The sequence below is a fragment of the Protopterus annectens genome, chromosome 14.part0 (assembly GCF_019279795.1).
Source record: "Protopterus annectens isolate FY-2018-M chromosome 14.part0, PAN1.0, whole genome shotgun sequence".
Taxonomy (NCBI): Eukaryota; Metazoa; Chordata; order Ceratodontiformes; family Protopteridae; genus Protopterus; species Protopterus annectens.
This window is the reverse complement of record NC_056748.1, coordinates 997,894,174-997,915,619: the sequence shown is the minus strand read 5'-3', so window position 1 is coordinate 997,915,619 and position 21,446 is coordinate 997,894,174. Positions and strand designations below refer to the sequence as shown.

At 37.7% G+C, this 21,446-nt stretch overlaps 1 protein-coding gene across 3 annotated transcripts in view; it reads right to left on the bottom strand.

The window, feature by feature from the left end:
* The window catches only part of CHUK (component of inhibitor of nuclear factor kappa B kinase complex), a 1,226,492-nt gene that overhangs the window by 312,544 nt on the left and 892,502 nt on the right, over positions 1–21,446 (bottom strand). For all 3 annotated transcript variants that reach the window (XM_044056797.1, XM_044056796.1, XM_044056798.1), the window contains exon 17: positions 10,057–10,106. In XM_044056797.1, the coding sequence (XP_043912732.1) occupies positions 10,057–10,106 (50 nt within the window). The remainder of the gene's footprint in view (positions 1–10,056; positions 10,107–21,446) is intronic.

The following is a 21,446-nucleotide window of genomic DNA, read 5'->3' as shown; positions in this document are numbered from 1 at the left end:
TCAAACTTTCCACCAGTTACTGATATACCACCTACATAGAAAGTAGAATTGCAGCTCTCTATATGATCAACTTGCTTTTTTGAGTGACCCTTCTTTACAACTGTGTGAGGTTTACTTGATTTGCACAACCTTTGAAAATGGTTCCATTTCTTACACTTGTGGCATTGCTGACCAAATGCCAAGCATTTCTCTCTTTTAAGCTCATGATTGGCACCACAATTGCGACAGTTAACTATAAAGCTAGATTTGGGTTTTGCGGATTCATGCCGATGCTGCATTGAGCATGCTCCTTTAACTGAACTAGTCTTAGAACTTGATGGAAAACTATGTGGTTTCCTCTGGAACCTGCAGGGGCTGTGCTTAGGCCTGCTTCTGTCTGCCATGTGTTGCATGTTGTCTACATTTGCTCTGGAGCCTGCCAAGACCATACTCTTATCACTTGCAAGGACACTTGTGCAACTTTCTTTAACTTCATGTTTTTGACAAATCTCAACAGCTTTGCTTAGCATTAAATCACTGCCACAAAGCAATATCTTTCTCACAGCAGCCCTATTAATACCACACACAAGCCTGTCCTTTACCAACTCATCTTTTAAGTCAGCAAATCAAAACATTTTAGCTTTGTTCCTCAGGTCAGTAATATAAGCTGCAAAAGTCTCCCCTGGTTTCTGATCTCTTCTGTAAAACAAATGCCTCTCTAATGTAATATTTGTTTGGGGGCTACACATTTCTCTGAATTTGTGCTTCAAACACTCAGGGTCTTCCCTTGATTCAGCCTGTACAAATATGGCAGTTTTCACCTTCTCCCTCATATACTGCTGGTATATACACAAATGAACGCCCTCTTTCAATGGCCTCTGACCCCCGCTAGGTTTAGCAAAATGAATTCCCTGGTGCATGCATCTTTGTCAGAATAAGCTCCAATTCTCTGCAATATTCTGATCAAATACAAGTGGTGAGGGCTTTTGAAATCCATCTGCCATATTAACACATACCAGTGAAGGATTTTACAAATATGCACAGAGACACACACACATGCATATGCCAGAAATTTATGACAGTATTCATAACTATGCCCAACAGTACAACTAGCCTCTGAATAACTGAACTTTGTAAAAGAAGTCTCTTGGGCACTGGAATACTCTTGAAATTACTGTACTGCAAGAAATAACCTCATTCAGAAACAGTACACAGCACACTGACACTTCTCCAAAATGGCGGTACTTTGCTAGATAATTCTTTAAGTGCAAGAAACATTCTGTAATGGCGGCATTTTGCAAACAGACATGCCTAGCACAAGAAACTTTTCAAAATAATTGTACTTTGACTGTACTTCACAAAATAGTTGCACTTTGCACACAAATAATCTCTTCAGAATATATGCGTAGTACTAAACACACACTGCAAGCACTTTTACACACTGAGACACTTCGAATAACTCTAGTTATGCCCTGAATACAATACAAAGTAGTACTTATGCCAAAACATGCAGTTGTCTTGCTTTATTTGCTCTTAATGTGCCCTTTTTTGCCCTTATTATATTTGTTTTGCTTGTTTAATCTTTTCCCATGCCCATTATACTTTTCTTCTGCTCGTTTCACTCTAAACGTGCCAGTTTTGCAATTTAGAGTTAATTCCAAACCCCTTATCTACTTTTCCAATGCTCATTTTACCAAATCTCTTAATTTTAAACATTTTGTTTAATCAACAAACCGTTTGTGTCTCTCGCTTGTTTAATAATGCGGTTTGTGCCCTTGTAATGCTCTGTTTTATCTTTTTTACAAAATAAACTTTGTGCAAATTTTCATTACCATTGATTATTTTCTGGCTCTTTTTCATGCTTGTTTCTCTTAGTTTACCTTCACTGTTAACACCATGCACGTCGTAGCTCTGGAAAGCACTCTCTGAAACTCTAGTTCTGACACCAATGTCACTTGTCTAAGTCAGGATACAATAGATGAGACTTTGTGGATGCTGTTCAAGCAAATTTATTATGTATAAGCACATCAGGATTGAGGCTTATTAACTTTAATTCAGGTAACTTGCATACAAGCTAGCTATTACACTCACACCAGATGCTAATAAGACACAAACTTGTAAAAAACACAAAACGGAAGAAAAACCACACTGGAAACCAAAATAAATGTAAATGTGAGCGCTTTCGTTTATTGCATTAAGCAAACTTCATCAGACAACACAAGTTACAAATGCACTCTTATTTAAATATAAAAAAGTTAATTTGAATGACATAATTTAGCTATTACACTCAAACATGCTCACTCTCTGGCTGCACTCTCAACATGGGACTGAGATCAGCATGTACTCAGTATTTATATAAATGTTCAGTCCTTGAAACACTTCTTAAAGATACAGCACACACACTCTGTTCTACAGACATAACTTTGGTTGCAAATATTATACATCACAAACTATACAGACACAATTTTAGTTGCAAACATTAATACATCACTTATAATCTATCCAGTCATTGTCATTTAAACATTACATAGCTTCTTTTAAACCTCATTCCTCCTCTGCATGTACTATTCCCACAATTCCCATTTTTTCTGTGTAATTTGTTCCTACCCTTTTCTAAAGATCCCAATTCCAATTATTTACTACATTCACTATCTCTAGTATAGTTGGTTTTGACTTTGAATTCCATTTTCTAGTAACTGTTTGACAGTCTCCATAATTAGACCCAGCCATGCCTTACTATGTCTATACAATTCTGATTTTGTATCATAGCTCAAAAAATCATTTCCTAAGCTACACCAATTTGTTCACCCAGTACCTCTTATAGACTAGTCTGGAAGGAATCTATAAAATCTGCCAATTCAATACACTAACAGAAAATATATTCCTCATTACCTCTTTTTCCTCATCACGCCTACAACATTTGCTGTCTACCTCAGGCAAATTTCTTTGGAGTCTACATTGGGTATAAAAATACCTATGTAAATACTTCCAAGCAAAGATCCTAAATCTTCTAGACTTTGTTGCATATTTGGGAGACATACATACATATATCCCCCCTTGTTTCTTTGTGAATTGCTTATCCAATCTATCTTCCAAATCCTTTCTAACCTCCTGTGATTGATTGTTATAGTTAGCATGCAATATTTTATATGCTCTACTAATTTTTTCTAATTATTTCTTTTTTAACAGCAGCTTCACTTCTAGATTCTGCTAAAAACTCTACCAGTACTGATCTTTCACTTAGGATCCCCCTATTTCTTTCTCTTTGCCTATACTCTCGGATATCAATCCTTGATAGGGAAGGCAATCTCTAGCCTGCACTACAAATAAATTCTTGGCCTATTTCCATTCTATTACTGCTCCCTCTCTAATTATTTGCTCCAGTACCTTTCTTCTTCTGCCAGCTTTTGCCAATCAATTCCACCCTTTCTTGCCTATTGTCTATATCCCTAACTGCAGTCATCCCTATCAGCAGAATCTCCTTTCTCCACTCCTGTTTTGGCTTGGTTCTTAGAATATATAATATTCTGTATGGTTACTGTTAGTCTCCTTAAACATCTGCATCCAAAATATCAGCCTTTCTTTATTTCTTGAGCTTCCCTGTTTCACCATCCATTTCCACTTTGAATGACAGCTTTTTGCTTCTGCTTTTTTATAGAAACCTTAACTGTTTAGCTCTGAAAATATCCATTCAAATATCTAACTCCAACCTTGGCATAATTAAGACTTCCATAAATATTTCCATTTGTGCACTTTCATTTCCATATTTCTAGGTTTTATACAAGCTTTCATAACATTTACAAAATATCTCTAAAACCTCTACAGGATCTCTGGTTATCTTTCTTGCTACAGGCTGCTGATAGACCATTTTAAACCAGAAGAGGAGCATACAGCAGAGCTAATTAAAACTAGGCAAATGGAATTAGAAAAAATGGAACCAACAGAAGGATGTTTAAATAAACTTGAAATGCTGCAACAGAGGCTTAATACTTATACGATAGTAGACTAAAAACACAAAAATGAAGACGCTGTCATGGGACTTCAGAGATTTCAAAGATGGTAACATATTTGAATGGCCTAGAGAAGATAGAAGCAACAGCAGTAAAGCTTTTAATAAACGTTCTTCAAATACAGCTGACTCATGGACACATACTGAATCCATTAATTTGAGTAAGGAACCTACAAATAAGGGAATAGACTCATTAAGGGAACAAGAAGTAATAAAATCCAATGGTAACACACCCAATTTTGGAAACAAGTCTACTAGAATTGAACCGGTAGCCAGTACTTCAACTGGCACTAGACCGAAAAGAGGAGGATTTCATGCTCCTTTTTTCTATCAGCTTCCCATACCTGTGAAAGAGACTATACAAAGAAACAGAACCTCTAGCCAGGAAAGGAAAAAGAAAAAACCCAATTATGAAATAAAAATAAAAAGGAACAAAATTTGATTGTGAACTTATCACAGAAAGCCTTGCATAAAAACAGCATTCAAATTTTAGAGAAAGGGCTTACCTTTATACTGTCTTTACACTCGGACATAAGTGAATTTATTACAGACATTAAGTTGTTTGGAAGGAACGTAACCTTAAAAACTATATTCAGGAATGAAGGGAATCGGCAGCCTAATAAATACAAAAAAAAAAAAAAAAAAAAAAGTATTTTTGTGCCTGTGAACCACCCATCTGTTGAGATGTTTGTTCGTATATGTGAAAATGAAGTGGGAAAATTAAGAGAAAAAAGTAGTACTAGTGGAAGTCATTTTTACAGTATGACAAAACAGGAAAAGGAAGCATTAATGCAACTCAAAGGAAGAGAAGATATCGCAATAAAGCCAGCCACCATCATAGTAATGGATGCTGAATGGTATAAACAAAAAAATGCTGTTGAAGCTGCAGGATGTATGTACTTAACAAGTATGCAGGAAAGGATGACCACACAAGTTCAAGATACCTTATACAAATTATTAATGGAAAGAAGAATAATAAAAGAACTTTTTGACATTTCTGAGGTAGCCAATCCAATGATTCCAGCTATAAGTGGACTACCTAAAATTCACAAGGACCTTGTGAACCCCCCCCCCACTTTGGCCTACTGTGGTGGGAAGAGGATGGGTGACTGAACCCTTGTCCATATTTGTTGAAAGTGAGTTAAAACAACTACTAGCAAGAGTGGACATGGTAATTAAAGATACAGGTAGCTTCTTGAATAAATTGTTTGAGAAGACAAAAATGATGGAATCCACTGCAGAGCTGCTACTGGTGACTATGGATGTTAACTTATTTCACAGTCATTTCACATGAATATGGAAATGAAGCCATTACAGATCTTTCTTCGAGCATGGGATACAAAACAGATTTGCTTTGTAGCTTGCTTGATTTGAAATTGGGCAACAACATATTTATATATGGTGATACATGTTACCTACAAACATGGGGAGTGGCCATGGGCACCCTGTGTGCAAACAGTTATTCTAACTTGGTACTTGCACACTGGGAAACAAGGAAGGTGCTGAATGAAACCAACCCCTGGGTCCACAATGTATTTTATTATGGACATTCCGTGGACTATATTTTTATGCTGTGGAAAGGCAACGAAGAGAAGTTATTATTGTTCACATAATATCTCGCTACTCAATAAAGCTGTCTCTTTTTTACCATAGCTGTATCGCTTTGCGAGTGGTTTATTGGTGGAGAGAACTGAATACTACTTTATCTGCACCGACTACTTGTGTTTTTGGATGCTACTGCCTTGTTCACCTTCTATACGCTAAATTTTCCTGTTATTATACTTGTTGCTTTGTTAGAAGGTGTTTACTCCACTTTTTCTTTTATCCTTACTTTCAAGAATGTTATGGAAAATCTGATCATTCGACTGTCAAGATTGTGTACAGAAGATGACACCTTTGATAAGGAATGTATGCTGCTACGTGAACATCTGCAAAACCAGAGGCTACAGGGATAAGGAACTTACTTTGAGAATCCAACCAGGTTTACTGAGGTCTACTAAAGGATGTCCATATTTTCATAGATCAGATACATTGGTGGGAGAAAATGTAAATAAAAACAGTAAACAAGAAGGAACAAACCAGATGAATTGTATACTCATGTATAGTACAAACAAATTTGTGACATTATCAAGAAATTTTGTCCGATCCTTGTGGAGGATGAGAAAATCAGAAACATTGTGGGGGAACATCTCAAGTTTGTGTTAAAAAAATAAGAACATAAAAAGGTTACTTTGTAACAAGGATGGCTTTCCTAATAAGAATAGCAAATAAACAAGGTACACAAGTGTGGAAGATGTAAAGCATGTCAACATATTGACACTAATAATTCCTTTACATATCCCATCACTTGAACAGTTTATCATTTTCGAGTTTCAGCTACCTGCAATAGTCAACATTTAGTTTACCTGGTGACCTGTCAACAGTGCTAAGCTTTTTATGTGGGGAAAATGAACCAGCGTTTTAAAGACAGGGTTTTAAGACACCCAAGAAATATTTCACATTTAGACAATAAAAACAGTCTAGCTGGACATATTATAGCTTTCCTAACACATACATTTCGTTTCCAAGTTACAGAACTTTTTCCTGTGAATATAAGAGGAGGCAATGTACAGAATGGCAGATAAACTTGTGAAATTAAGTGGATTATGAATCTAAAGGCACAAAGATATCCAGGTTTAAATGCAATGGTTCCATTAAAACCAATACTGAAAAGATAGACGTTGAACTACTGGTTAAATCATAGGGGCTTGCCTCCTTTTTACTCAGACTATTGGACAGAATTTGATTGGATAACATGAAGGCGAGTCTCACAAAAAAAATCAACTGATTGGTTAATACCAATATATCTAGTTCACCAAACTCAAAGTACTTTATGATCTGAAGAAGGCAACCTTGCCAAAAGCGCTTATTGTACTTTGAACCAACAACCTGGAACTTTTGATTTTATCTATTTACTGGTTTTAATACTCCAATAAAGGAAGAATTTTATAGCCATGGTGGTGAACTCAGGTTTTTGTCTAGCATGCTAAAGAACATGTCACAGCCCGTGTTTCAACTTACAATGATTACTGTCTGTTCTTTTATCTCTATTCCCCTCCCAGATGTGAAAAACCAGCTTGCATGCTTTCAGAAAGCATGAAAAACCAGCTTGCATGCTTTCAGAAAGCATTAACTTTTAGTCCTAAGAAAAAGTGCAATAGTTACCTTTAAATAAAACTAAACTACACATTGTTCTAGTAAATGAATTAAAATATTAATGCTGCAAGGGAGACTTATCTCTTATTCACTTCCCATAATTTCAAAATGTATTTTTCACTGAATTGCTTCTCATTGTTCCTTTGCATTTTGCATTTCCTTCAGCAAAGAATGCTCAGAACTCTCAAGATTAATTATTTGCACCTGCAAACAGCTCATCTCTATGTAAAAGTAGTCAGCAATGAGAAAAACTCTGCAAGTGTATGAATGAATCTTTGTAAATTTTACTTAGAATAGAATGTACAACAGCTTCAGTTGCAGACTTCTCGAGGCTCACTGAGAGCATTTATTTAATGGAAAAAGCAAACTAGTATATTTGCAGATGCAAACATCTTACCATTTTATGGCTTTCGTCATTTTGTCTTATTTTTAAGCCTACTTGTTTACAAAACACACTTGTTTACATTTTAAGCCAAGGGCATTTATCTAGACATCTACCCTAGTTAAAAATAAGATAAATTATCTTGCTTCTACATATAATATAAGCAGTGCATACTTGCACCTCAGCCCCACCCCAGAAGCCAAAATCACAGCATATTAACTTAAACTTACTTCTGTCCAGCTTTTCATCTTGTTACACTGTAAAGCCTATATTTCTTAGACCTAAAAAAAGCACTTTACTTTAATAACTTTAACACAAAGAAAGGTCCCAAAAGACTCCCAACATTTAAAAAAAACTAACTACATACTACATAAAACTGTGACTATATAGCAAACAGTATATATCATGAGATGTTTTATACAAATACTAAGAACAGAAAAAAATAATTTACTGTTAACTTTAACTTTGTTTTCCTTTTAGTGCCCTTCTAAACATTAATGACAATGTTGGGTACATGCTTTTAACAAAGTAAACAAAAGTCCAGTCTTTCTTAGCCAGTTTTGCTTGCAAAGCCACTTTTCACAAATGCAATTGATGCTTTATAGTATCCTATTTATTCACTAATTTCAGTGTTACTAGTTTTATTCCTTTTCATGTCAATCTCCTAACATCCGACTCTGGTTCATTTCCAATGCACCCCTGATTCTTCTAGTCAGCTCATACTTTTTTCTGTCTCTTAAGCATTTTCCTTTGGTACACTGGAAAATGTTTCACTGGAAAACTCTCTCAATTAACTTTATTGTCAGAAGAATGAAAAGCAGAGTCCCCTTCTGTGTGCTGGCTCACTTTTTGTTGGACAAAGTTTTTTTTATTTCCTCATTAGTGTGTTTTGTATCCAAAAATGAAGTTGATCCCCCAGGGAAAAAAAAATATTCTGAAGACAGCTGGATACAGTGGCTTGAATATCACAACTACCTCTCAATATTCCTTGACTGATGGGATATAACTGTTTCTCTTCGGCTTGGTGTACAGTGAATAATCATTTTCCTCAAACACTCTGTTGTCTCCAATTTTAATACTTTTCCTTTCCGCCACTTTTTTGTGAGTATCTAGTCTTTCTGTTCCTTTGACTGCATCTTTACTAATCTAAGTCTTGGCTGCAATCTCATGGCCAGGTTTAGGGCATACACTTGATATGCTCTTTCAATGAAAACTTCTGCAGTGGAATACCAGTCCAGTTGCTTATTTGTGCTTTCATAAAATTAACATAGTCTGTTCCTTCCAGTTTCTCTGGTACAGCAGAACATCTCAAATTTTCTCTGCATGCCGTTTTCTAACTCTACCATTTTTTAAAACAGCTCATCTTGAGAAGACTCATACTCAGCCAGCCTTTGCTTCATTTCAGCCTCCGATTTTTGAAGTTTCATCAGTTCATCTGAAGAGTCAGTTAAAGCTTCTTCTATTTTCAAGCCTTTTATTTGAGTGGACATATTTCTTCAGTGTTTCATTTATTTTGATCACCTCTGAATACATTTGATTGATTTATTTCCTCTTTAATGGAAGCCATCTCTTGCTCCAAAGCTGAAGCTTGAAATGTGTTTTGCTGAACAGCTGCAGAACTTTTCCCAGCCAGGCTTTTCTCTTCATCTTTTCTAGTTGATATTCTTTCACGTTCTCTAAATTACTTCTTTGCTTCCACGTCATGTAGTTACTGGCCAGTAACAGAATTTTACCAAAGATGACAATATTACTGGCTTTTACTTCTCAGTTAATGTTTTCACACTGGGAAAGCTGAAATTAAGCAGCTGATCAGTGTACAGTCACCTTGGAAGTCATGTAAGCAATTTAAAACAAGCATTTTTTGACAGCTTCTGCCCTTTTAAATAACTGAGACTTCATCAGAGCAACAACAGGGTTGAAATGTAGATTTTAAAAACAGGACTACTTGAAGGTTTTAGGTAGTCTGTTGTGCCATCTCAATTAACATTTCTACAAATTCTCCTGCTTACCAACTTGATGGTTTAACTACTGTCTTTCACTGTGATCATTTATCAGAATTTTCACAATCTTTGACAACTCTCTGTCAAAGCACACCTGATTATTCAATACCTTCCTACACTTCTGCACAATACATTACTGTATCATCTCAGTGCATCTCCTCCTATTTACCAATTACTTCTGTTCACCCACTTCATCACATCCTAACAATTTCCTTATGACACACTACAAACATTAGAATCATCTGTGTTGTCAATGGAAGATTTCAATTTCCTATACTACAGCCACCACCGTGAAATGGACAAGATTATTTCTTACCATCTTACTATTTCACAGCCAAGCACATTTTCTTCAACAACTTAATTTTCTTCCATCCGACTGATTAGTACATTCTGCACTATTTTTAAACCATTTACATACTGCCCATTTACACCTGCGTGATTTCAGTCTTAGTAGAAACATGAGCAAATAAAATGTAAATATCATACGGTACCTTTAGGCCGTGCCTTTAGTTGCCTATAAAGTTCTATAGCCTTTGCTTCTCTGAAAAAGAAAATTAAACAAAATACAAATAATTAGCCTATGTAAGTAATATCTATATATAACAGATAGGTAATCTTAAAACAGAATCAGATAACTATATTTTATTTAAATGACTGCAGTTATTTTAGTTATTCAATCTACCTATTTTAAAGTATTTAGGAGTTTGTATAAACATCACAGCACTTGGTATCTTGAGTACCGTGATGCATTTTCCCCTCAGCCATTCCTGTTTTATGTAGGCTATTTCTTAATAAAAATATTATTAACATAAATGAATATTATCTTTCTGTGATGCCACCAATGGAACAATATTTGAGTGCACACAGACTCCAGGTGATGCACTGCCATGCATGTGCAGTGGTGCATCCATTATAGTCTGTGGATGCATTTCTATGTTATCCGTTAATTACAATCACTGAGGGATAAAGCTCACCATATGTCAATGAAAGCTATTGTGGTGTCAGCAAAGGAAAAATTATATTTTATGAAAGGCTGTAATAAAACATGAAACACATCAACAACATTAGAAGTGAAAATCCATCATAGTGTAAAAGGCTCGACATGCAGTAATGCAAAAAGGTAAGTAAAAAAAGAGAATACTTTAAATGTTTTATCAGTATGGCCATCAGCATAGAGGAGAAGGATAAAGCAATGCCTCCGACTCAATAACAATAAGCAGTCCACTGGCGGTTGGCCTATCTTGGGATAAAAGTGGTGCCTCTGGCTTACAACTTGCATTACACCTAGCAAGAGCACTAGGTGTTGTAGCCATGGAGAATGAGCCTTTGAGCAGTCTCTGCCTGTGTACAGCAAATAGGTTGACAAAGCATTCACAGGCAACCTAACTGCAGAAGGCAACAATAGAGCGGTTTTCAGTGAGATGCCTCAAGGACGGTGGATGCTTCAACATGAGAGGGCAGACATTCACACTAGACCATTAAACTGGCCTTATCCCACAAGTTGATTCCTGCCATGAGGAGGAACAAATGTCTAAAAGCTGCATGATGGCTCTACACCAGCTGTATATCTGAACTCTGCCATATGCCCATGTTCAGTCTGAGTAGATTGTGGATTAATATTACGAGTTGTCACAAGTAAATGTGCATGTGCAGCAGGTTCTCACTCTAGCAGCAATGCCCAATGGTGAGCAATGTCACCCCCCCCCCTCCAGAGGAGCAGGGTCATCCAACCACTCAACATTTCATGACCTGAACAACACAGACATTGTGGCTTGGTATATTGTTAATATGGATACCATTCAGCAAACTGTGGAAATGTGTTTGCCTCATCTGCAGGTCAATGAGAGGCATGCAGTAACTATCCCAGTGACTAGAAAGGTTTTTTAGCTTTACATATATTAGCTACAGGGACCTTTCAATAACCTACTGGGGACATAGTGGGGTATCTATGACAGCTCTCTCAAGAATAATCCATCAATTTCTTGATGCCATGCTTCAGCATGTGGGAGTGGATATGTTATTTCCACATACTACAGAGGAAAGAGTCAATGTCATGCAGGAGTTCTATGACAAAGCCCATTTCCCCAAGATATTGAGGGCCGCAGACTGCACCCAACTTGAAATGAAGGCCCTACCAGGTGAGATGAGGAGGTACATGAACCGCAAAAGACATCATTCCATCAACTGCTAGTTGGTCTGTAATGGACAGGGTATCGTCTACCATGTGTGTGCAGGCCACCTGGACAGTTATCATGACTCCCTCATATGGCTTACCTGTGACCTGTACCAGCGATTTGTGAGGATTAACTTCCACAGCGGCATCATGCTGGTGATGCTGGATATAACTGGAACCCTGCCTATTAAACATAAGAAATCCACAAAATCAAACAGACATTGTTACAGTTGTACAATACAGCAAACCAGAAACATTAGTGACTGTGTGTTTGGGCTGCTGAAGGCACACTTTCTGTCTGGATACATCCAGTAGTGCACTTCAGTATGATCCTGCCACATGTGCAAAAACAATGTCTGTGTATGTAATCTATCATACTTAAAAAGCAGTTAAAGCAGGGTGGGCTCATGCAAGGCCAGCAGTTTCCACTACAACAGGCAGTGTAGCTGAGGAGTCAAGAGGAAGAGCAGTGGATGATAATACCACGGAGGTGGGCACAATACGCTGTGTCCCTAGCAAAGAGGCAGTGGACTGCATATAGGTTTACAATATAAGTATAAAAGAGTTAAGTTGATGCACTACACCAAAAATTAGTTATCCATGCATAGTCTTACTACTCTGTGTGCGAGATATAAGCAACATAAGTAATGTACAAAGGATAGGGCACAATTATTATTTGCACAGATGGAGAAGGGAGTACTGGGGTGAATTTTGTGACTGGCAATGTGAAGGATGCAAAAAAGGTGTTTTCATGTGAAGTGTCAATAATGGTATTGGGGTGGTGCTACTGTCAAGATGGGATAGGGTCAGCAGAGGTAAGAGATGTACTAGAAAGCTGTAGTGGTGATTTTGTGTGTGTGTGTGTGTGTGCAGGGACACAAACTGAGCAGCAAGTATAGCACAGTGGCTTGTTCTACTGAACAAGTGCAAGGCATGCATGGCAGATATTTAGCATCCTATATACAACTCCGGCCGCAAAAGCTGGCTCTGCCAAGGGTTGCATCAGATGTACTGCAACCCTGGCAAGATGTTGGTGTGCTGCATGACCTCCAGCAATACCTGCTAGGAGATGCATCAGCATGACAATGGCCATGACCACAGAAATGGCCTCCTTTGGCAGTAGACATCACCACGGTAAATGTCGCAATGGAACTGCTAGCACTGTGGAAGTGGAATCTCAGATATCACAGACATGTTGGCGAACACCTGTGGCTGTAGCAAATGGCCTGCTCAAGTATGGCCCCCTGCCCCTGGCAAGCAAGCCAGAGAAGACGCTGCATTCTCTAGCTGCATCATACAGACACCAATAGGCATCTAATATTGCCTAATGTGTGAATTCAGTCTATCCAAGAGATCACACATTCAGGGCATGCATTCCCCAGATCATCTTCACCATCACCGCCATGGCTGTGGTGGCACTAGCTAATTCCTCCTTGATGAGGCTGCACATATATTGGGTTGGAGCTACTGACATAAATACCTCAGGGGAAGGCAGCAATAATGTCTCCAGTGAGCATCATATCAAACCCTCCTACATGGACCTCTCTGTCCAAGTTAGGGGCAGAGTCAGACAGTTGTCTACTGAGGGGCCAACCTACTTCCCTGATCAACAGTGTCCCCATCACCCTGACCTATCTCTAATATGTGGATAGTTTGGGTATCTGCAATACAGAAACTGTTTCAAAAGGTCAGGGCTGAGGATGTGTTGGTCACATTTTTTTTGTCCAGTACAAACTCTAACCCCAGACTGTGCCAGCTCATCCCCATTATCTTTATTAGAGACTAAAGATCCTTCAACATCAGATGAGGCAGTTCCATAGTGCTGGTGCCAGACAAAGAATCACCTGTGAATACACCAGAGTACAAAATATTCATTATAAAGATAGTCAGGATTATATGGATGGTCTGTAAAGGCTTTTGAGCTGAGGAGCTAGACAGAAGTCCATGTAATAAAGCTATCATAATATAATCTGACCATCTTTATTGTGGTTGCTGCTTGGATATTCCTTTATTGTGGTTGCTGCTACAAAATATTCATTGCAAGTATGACCCAGCACCACAACTACGTATGCAACCAGTATGTATACTATTATAAATATGACAAAAGCTAATACCCCTGGCAATACCTTGTGCAGATGGTAGTACATGCTGGATCTCCAGTGGTACCTGTATATCGTATGTCAGGCAAGTTTAATGAATACGTATACTGACTAAGGGGTAAAGAGGACTTGAATGTATTGATACACTGAACTGGGTGTATATACAGTGGATATAAAAAGTGTACACACCCCTGTTAAAATGCCAGGTTTTTGTAATATATAAAAAAAAAATGAGACCACAATAAATCATTTCAAAACTTTTCCCACCTTTAATGTGACCTATAACCCGCACAATTCAATTGAAAAACAAACAAATCTGTTAAGGTAAAAAATATAAAAAATAAAAAAAACGTACAATAAGCTGGTTGCATAAGTGCGCACACCCTTAAACTAATACTTTGTTGAAGCATCTTTTGATTCAATTACAGCATTCAGTCTTTTTGGGTAGGAGTCTATCAGCATAACACATCTTGACTTGGCAATATTTGCCAACTCTTCCTTGCAAAAGTGCTCCAAATCTGTTAGATTGTGGGGGCATCTCTTGTGCACAGCCCTCTTCAGGTCACCCCACAGATTTTCTATTGGATTTAGGTCTGGGCTCTGGCTGGACCATTCCAAAGCTTTAGTTTTCTTCTGGTGAAGCCATTCTTTTGTTGATTTGGATGTATGCTTGGGGTCACTGTCGTGTTGAAAGGTGAAAGTCCTCTTCATCTTCAGCTTTCTAGCAGACGCCTGAAGGTTTTGGGCCAAAAGTGACTGGTATTTGGAACTGTTCATAATTCCCTCCACCTTGACTAAAGCCCCAGTTCCAGCTGAAGAAAAGCAACTCCAAAGCATGATACTGCCACCACCATGCTTCACAGTGGGGATGATGTTCTTTTGGTGATGTGAAGTGTTGTTTTTGCGTCAAAGGTACCTTTTGGAATTGTGGCCAAAAAGTTCAACCTTGGTCTCATCAGACCATAACACATTTTCCCACATGCTTTTGGGAAACTTGATGTATTGTTTTGCAAATGTTAGCCAAGCTTGGATGTTTTTCTGTGTAAGAAAAGGCTTCTGTCTTGCAACTCTACCCCATAGTTCAGACATATGGAGAATACAGGAGATTGTTGTCACATGTAGTACACAACCAGTACTTGCCAGAAATTCCTGCAGCTCCTTCAGTGTTGCTGTAGGTCTCTTGGCAGCCTCCCTGGCCAGTTTTCATCTTGTCTTTTCATCAATTTTGGAGGGACGTCCAGTTCTTTGCAACGTCACTGTTGCCCCATATATCTCCAATTTTTGATGACTGTCTTCACTGCTTTCCATGGTATATCCAATGCTGTGGAAATTTTTTTGCACCCTTCTCCTGACTGATACCTTTCAACAATGAGATCCCTTTGATGCTTTACAAGCTCTCTGCAAACCATGGCTTTTGCTGTAGCAGGCAACTGAGTAAATGTCAGGAAAATCATACAAGGACTGCTGAACTTTATTTGGGGTTAATCAGGGTATCTTTAATCGATGGCAGGTATGTACCCAAGAAGACTGAATGCTGTAATTAAATCAAAAGGTGCTTAAACAAAGTATTTGTTTAAGGGTGTGCACACTTGCATAACCAGCTTATTGTACGTTTTTTATTTTTTTATATTTTTTCCCCTAACAGACTTGTTTGCTTTTCAATTGAATTGTAAAGGTTATAAGTCACATTAAAGGTGTGAAAAGTTTTGAAATTATTTATTGTGGTCTCATTTTTTATGTCATAAAAACCTGGCATTTTAATAGGGGTGTGTACACTTTTTATATCCACTGTACCTGGGGCATCTTCAGTGGATACTCTCTACGGTATGTCCAGCTCTGCCACAACATCCAGCAATACACTGTGGGAATCTGTAGAGGTGGTACTACCTTTAACTCATTTAAGCCTATTGACACCTCCAGGCATTTCTCTAGGTGCAACCTACTGACACCCATAAGTGTCTAATATTGCCTATTGATATCTAAATTAATAACTCCAAAACCATGCTGCATACACATTACTGAAATATTTCATCATAAAGATAACATAATGGACAATACAAATGCACAAATACTTGGCCTCTGTCTACTGCAGAGAAATATATTAATTGTTCATATAACATTTATTTATATTGTCAAATTTCAAATGTCTCTAAATATCATCTCCACAAGCAAACGGCACAGACAGAACTGCTAATTCTCATATAAAAGCTCCCAGATGGATGAACAAAATGCTGCTGACAGTGTGTGTAATTTTAACGATTGGTGTAATACTGTAAGCTGTTTTTAAAAATATTACAAATGTAGTTGTTACAATGTTAACTGTGACTTAAAAAAAATCCAGTTTAAGATTTTGAACCTAAAGAATGCTGCCAATATAAAAATAGTTAATGCTGAAGAATTTGCTATTTACATTTCTTTAGTAACCCACTTGGTTCCAGAGATATGAAAATTTGTTTAAAATGTGAATATAATTTGATTTTATCAAAAAAAAAAAAAAAAAAAAAAAAAAACTTTAGCTGCACCCACTGGAAATTACAGTAACAGGCACCCCAGAAACAGTCATCTGTGATGGAGTCAAAATAGACTTTTGAATGTTTTGTCGGAATCACAGCCTTTGTAGGACACCTCTTACCAGGGTGAGAAATTACTGACACTTTGAAAAAGAGTCTGCAAAGATAAGCAAGTAGTCTAAATAAAGAAAAATGTGGACATCCTGTAGTCTTCAACTGACTATAAAAGAAGCCTGACACTTTGGGAACACCCGTGCAGCAGTCTATAAACTAAAGGGTAAGACATAAAGCTGACAATGTGCTCAGATACATAATTAAGAATAACCTGAAGTCTGCATCAGTATGAATATGATGGCTGCATCTTTTAAATCTAAGGTTATAACATAAATAAATAAAATGAGGAAGAAAGGGTAACAGGTTGAGTAGTAAAATTTTATTTATTTATTTATTTTACATTTGTTGACCGGGCTAGTCCAGCTGGATAATTTCCATTTTCAGTGGAGGCCCGGGGAGAAAAGCTCCTCAGATTAAAGCAAGGTTATAGAAATTAAACATTTACAATAAATGCCTGTGACACAGACAGTGAGCACTAATGCATACATATTAGTCTAGATCAAGTAATAAAAAACATATAGTGCTATTTTTTTTTTTTTTTTTTTTTTTGTAACAGTCTTTCATTAAGTTATTAGTGATCATTGAGAAAGGTTGCAGTTTTGAAATGAGGAAATATGATAGTAGAATGAAGATAGTAGATTAGTCTGGATTGGTACAAGAGCAGAGCCAGAAGTTGTTCAGATGTAAAAGAAGTTGTTTTTTAAAAAGATGAAAGGAGGCTAGAGAGGTAATGTGTGAGGGGAGGTTATTCCAAAATTTGCCTACTGAGTTGGAGAAAAGGCAGTTACCTGCAGAATTTGTAATTCTAGTTGTTTTGACTTGTAGCTTTTCGGCGGAACGCAGTTGTTTCAAGTTATTATAGGGGGTCAAGAGGTTACTAAGAGCAGGTGTCTTTGCTGGTTGATATAGAATGTTATGTGTTATTAAGAGTTGTTGATAGATAAGTTTGTTAGGAAGTTCCAACCAGTGTAAGTGTTTTAAGTTTAGACAATGGTGAGTTCTATACTGGGATGCTGTGGCAAAACGAGCTATATTATGGTAGGATGTAGTCAGTTTCCTAAGATTGCTTTTAGAGAGATTAGTGTAAATAGAGGAGGCATATAGTAGGGTTGAGATAAGATGTGATTGTGCTAAGGTGGTTCGTGCTTCTGGTGTAAGGAAGGGTTTAATTCTATACAGTGAACCAATCTTTTTATTAACTGCTTTTATAGTGTTATTGATATGAAAATCATAGCTAAGATTATTATCAATAGTAACACCAAGCAGTTTGGTAGAAGAGTCGGGGGAGATGAGGGAATTATCACTTGCAGTAATAGTGAAGTTTAGTTGAGAAGATTTGTGGGTAGGTGAGAATAGTAATAGTTTTGTTTTCTTGGGGTTGAGGAGAACACATCTTTTGAGAACCACTGTTCAACGGTAGAAAAGGTAGATTGTGTCAGTGACTGGAGTTCAGTTTGAGTGGAAGCTGTGCAAATGATGGTAGAGTCATCTGCATATTGTATACAGGTAGTGTTTTGGATAGATGATTGGAGATCATTAATAAAGATAGAGAATAAGAGTGGGCCTAGTATAGATCCTTGAGGTACTCCTAAAGAGACAGGTAGTAGAGCAGATAGAGAGTTTTTCCATAGCACTGCTTGTTGTCGATTTTCAAGATAGGATGAAAACCAGGTTAAGGAAGAGAAATCCAGGGCAAGGGATTTTAATATGTGTAAAAGAAGTGTATGGTTGACCATATCAAGGCTTTAGACAGGTCTAGGAAAAGAGAAGAGGTTAGTTTATTGTTGTTACGGTTACAGTTGATGGTGTTGGTAAAAGAAAGTAGTGCAGTGGTAGTACTATGTGCAGGTCTAAATCCATGTTGAGTATTAGCTAGTAGGTTGTTATGAAGGAGATGGTTAAGTAGCTGTTTATGTATACATTTTTCCATGATTTTAGCTAGTGGAGATAATAGTGCTATAGGGCGAAAGTTTGAAAGGTCAGTGGATTTGCCTCCTTTGTGTAAGGGTATAATGTGTGATATTTTCCAGATTGCTGGGAAAGTACTTTCTTTTATGGATCTGTTTATTAGGATAGAAACAGGGTAGGCAATAGCTTTAGCTGCTACTTGAAGGAATTCAGCAGGAAGCTTATCTGCTGAGGGGGTAGTGGGTTTAAGTTTTTGTAAAAGAGATTGTATGTAGGAGGTGGGTATGGGTTGAAGTTGAAGGGGAAGAAGGGAGTTGTTGATGTTATTTAAAAGCAGTTGAGAAGCATCAGGAGATAAGTGGTTAGCTAGACTTTGTATGGAAGTAGTAAAGAAGGTATTGAAGTTGTTGGCTATTAAAGAGGGATTATCAGGGTCTAAATTCTGTGGGTTGGGTGTTACTACTTTGCCTGGGGTAATTAGATTATTGACAGTGGACCAGAACTTTTTTGGTTCTTTTTTGGTGGATTGCTGGAGTTCAAAGTAATAATTCTTTTTATCTGAAAGGATGGCTTTTTTGGTCTTGTTTCTGAGCTCTCTGAAGGTTTGATGATCTGTTGGGTTTCTAGAGGAACGCCATTTTTTCCAAAATTTATTTCTGAGTATAATTTTTTGTTTAGTATTAGAGGTTAGCCAGGGTGCTGTTTTGGTCTTTGTTCTAATGGTACGACATGGGGCATGTTGGTTTAAGATTGCAAGGAATGCTGAGTTGAAATGTTCAACAGCATTGTTAAGTGATAGGTGTTTTAGAGGGGTCCAGTTGTATTGTGAAAGTTCTGTTTGAAACTGTTCAGGATTAAATTTATTTTTTGAATATAGTGTTCTATGAGAGGTAGGTAAGCTTAGGTTAGTTTTAGCTCTAATGACATAGGTGAGGGAGTGATCACTAAGGTCATCAGGAAGGATGCCAGTTTGGTAGGTTTGAAGGGGGGAGTTTGTAAGAATCCAGTCTAAGGTGGTTTCTTTTTTGCTCTTTTTATTTATTCTAGTGGGACTATCAATTAGTTGTTTGAAACCATAGAGGTTTATATGGGAGGTAGGGTTAGCATTGTTACAGGATTTCCAATCAATGTTAAAGTCCCCAAGGAATAGTGTTTCCTGAGGGAAGTTATTAGAGAGTTGTTCAAGAAGCTGTTCTAAAGTAGGGATGTTATTTCCAGGGGGGAGGTATGCACAGATAATGTTTATTGCTTTAGTAGTGTTAATTTGAATTTTAGAGCAGATTATTTCAGCATTATTGTTTTGGGTAAGGGTAAGGTCAAGTAGAGTAAGCTTCAGGTTGGTTTTATATAGAATAGCTACTCCACCTCCCTTCCTGGAGATGCGATCAAGTCTAACAATGTTATATCCAGGTGGGGTAATTTCAATGTCTTTAATTGAAGGTTTTAGCCAAGTTTCTGATAAGCATAGAATATCAAAATTGTGTACTTCTAATAGGGCATGGAGTTGACTAAGTTTGTTACTGATGCTACGTATATTGAGATGGGCCAAGGATAATAAGTTAGAGGATGTAGTGGATGAAAGAGAGAGGGGTTTGATATGATCTTTGTGTGTTTTGGTAGTAGTAGTTTGTGGGCCTGGGTTGGGGTGTATGTCACCATCTAGTAGTAGATGGAGTAGAGTAAAATAGTTTCTTAGTTTATGTTTTAGGAAGGTATCGATTATTTTCTTTGTTTTAGTTTTTAGTAGTTTGTTGTGTAATAGCCTGTGGTATTTGGCAAATAGGTAGATGGATTGTGGGGAGGTATGAAAGAAGGATAACGGAGGAGATGTTGCAGGTGTACTGGTATGTTTTGTGGGAAGTGAGAGAGAAATAGTTATGGTGTGTTCATAGGAGGTTAGGAAATAGGTAGTAGTGAGAAGGAATAGTAGTAAGAAGGAGATAGGTAATTTTAGTTGTGATTGGAGGATAGTTGTAGTCATGATAAAAATAGTTGTAAGTTTGAATGTAGTTAACTGGTGTGTTATAGGTGAAAGTACTGTGTGAGTGTAGGGCCAGAGGTAGGGGTTGTGATATTTTAGATGTGTTAGTGAGAGAGGGGTGGGGATGGTTATAGTAGGTAAGTACGAGTGGCTAAGTGAAGGGTGGTACTCAATTTGTGAGGCTGTAAGTATGATTGGGCAGAAGAGGTAAGAGGTGTGTCTAGAGGCAAGGTAAATGTAGGACCCCTGGGGGTGGGTGGGAATTGGGGGTAGGGAGGGGAGCGGAGTGAGCCCGCAGGGCGAACGGAGCGGGCAGAGACAAGAGAGGGGACAGCCAAGGAAGACAATCAGTAGTAAGGGAGAAAGAAGCAGGTAAATTAATTGAGTTTAGTAGTGTGAGAAAGCTGCAGAAGGTCAGCAGGCTAGTGTATCCTAGGTATAGTCAGGAACACAGAGAAGGGTACTACAAGGTGCTTAGACTTGTAAGACAGCTGTGGTGTAGTGAGGAATATATACTGGGATAGGTGAAGGGAAGTGATTTTGAAATGGGCACTATCGCAAACTGATTCATTAAAGAAAGATCCAGAACTGGTTTCCAGAAATTTTCTTTCTTTCTTTGGCACTAAAAACATTCTTGAATAGAATCCTTTCCCCAAATGGGAAGAAGGTACTGCTTCTTAACCTCAGACACAGTATATGATGTAGGACAGAAAGGAAAGGAAGAGAAGGGTTTTGCGTGGTGGATGAGGAACAGTCCTGTGAAAATGAAGGAATTTCCTCCCACTGCCATTTATATCCTACATGGGTCACATTTAAGACCCATTTGTCTGATATAATCTGTTGCCACAGACAGAGAGAGATATGGACACTCTGGCTATCTTGAAGGGGTAATGGACTACCAGGGTGGTGGTAGGGGGTAGACAAAATCCATTATAGAGTCATTTTGCCTGATTTGGCTGCCCATCATTCTGGGAAGGTTCTTGCTTTTTTTCTGGAACATCTCTGTCATTGTTTTTTAAATGTTTGCCTACCATCATTCTTCTGAAAGCAATTATTTTGTTTTTTCCCAAAACTGGGCAAAGGGAAGAGAAAGTCC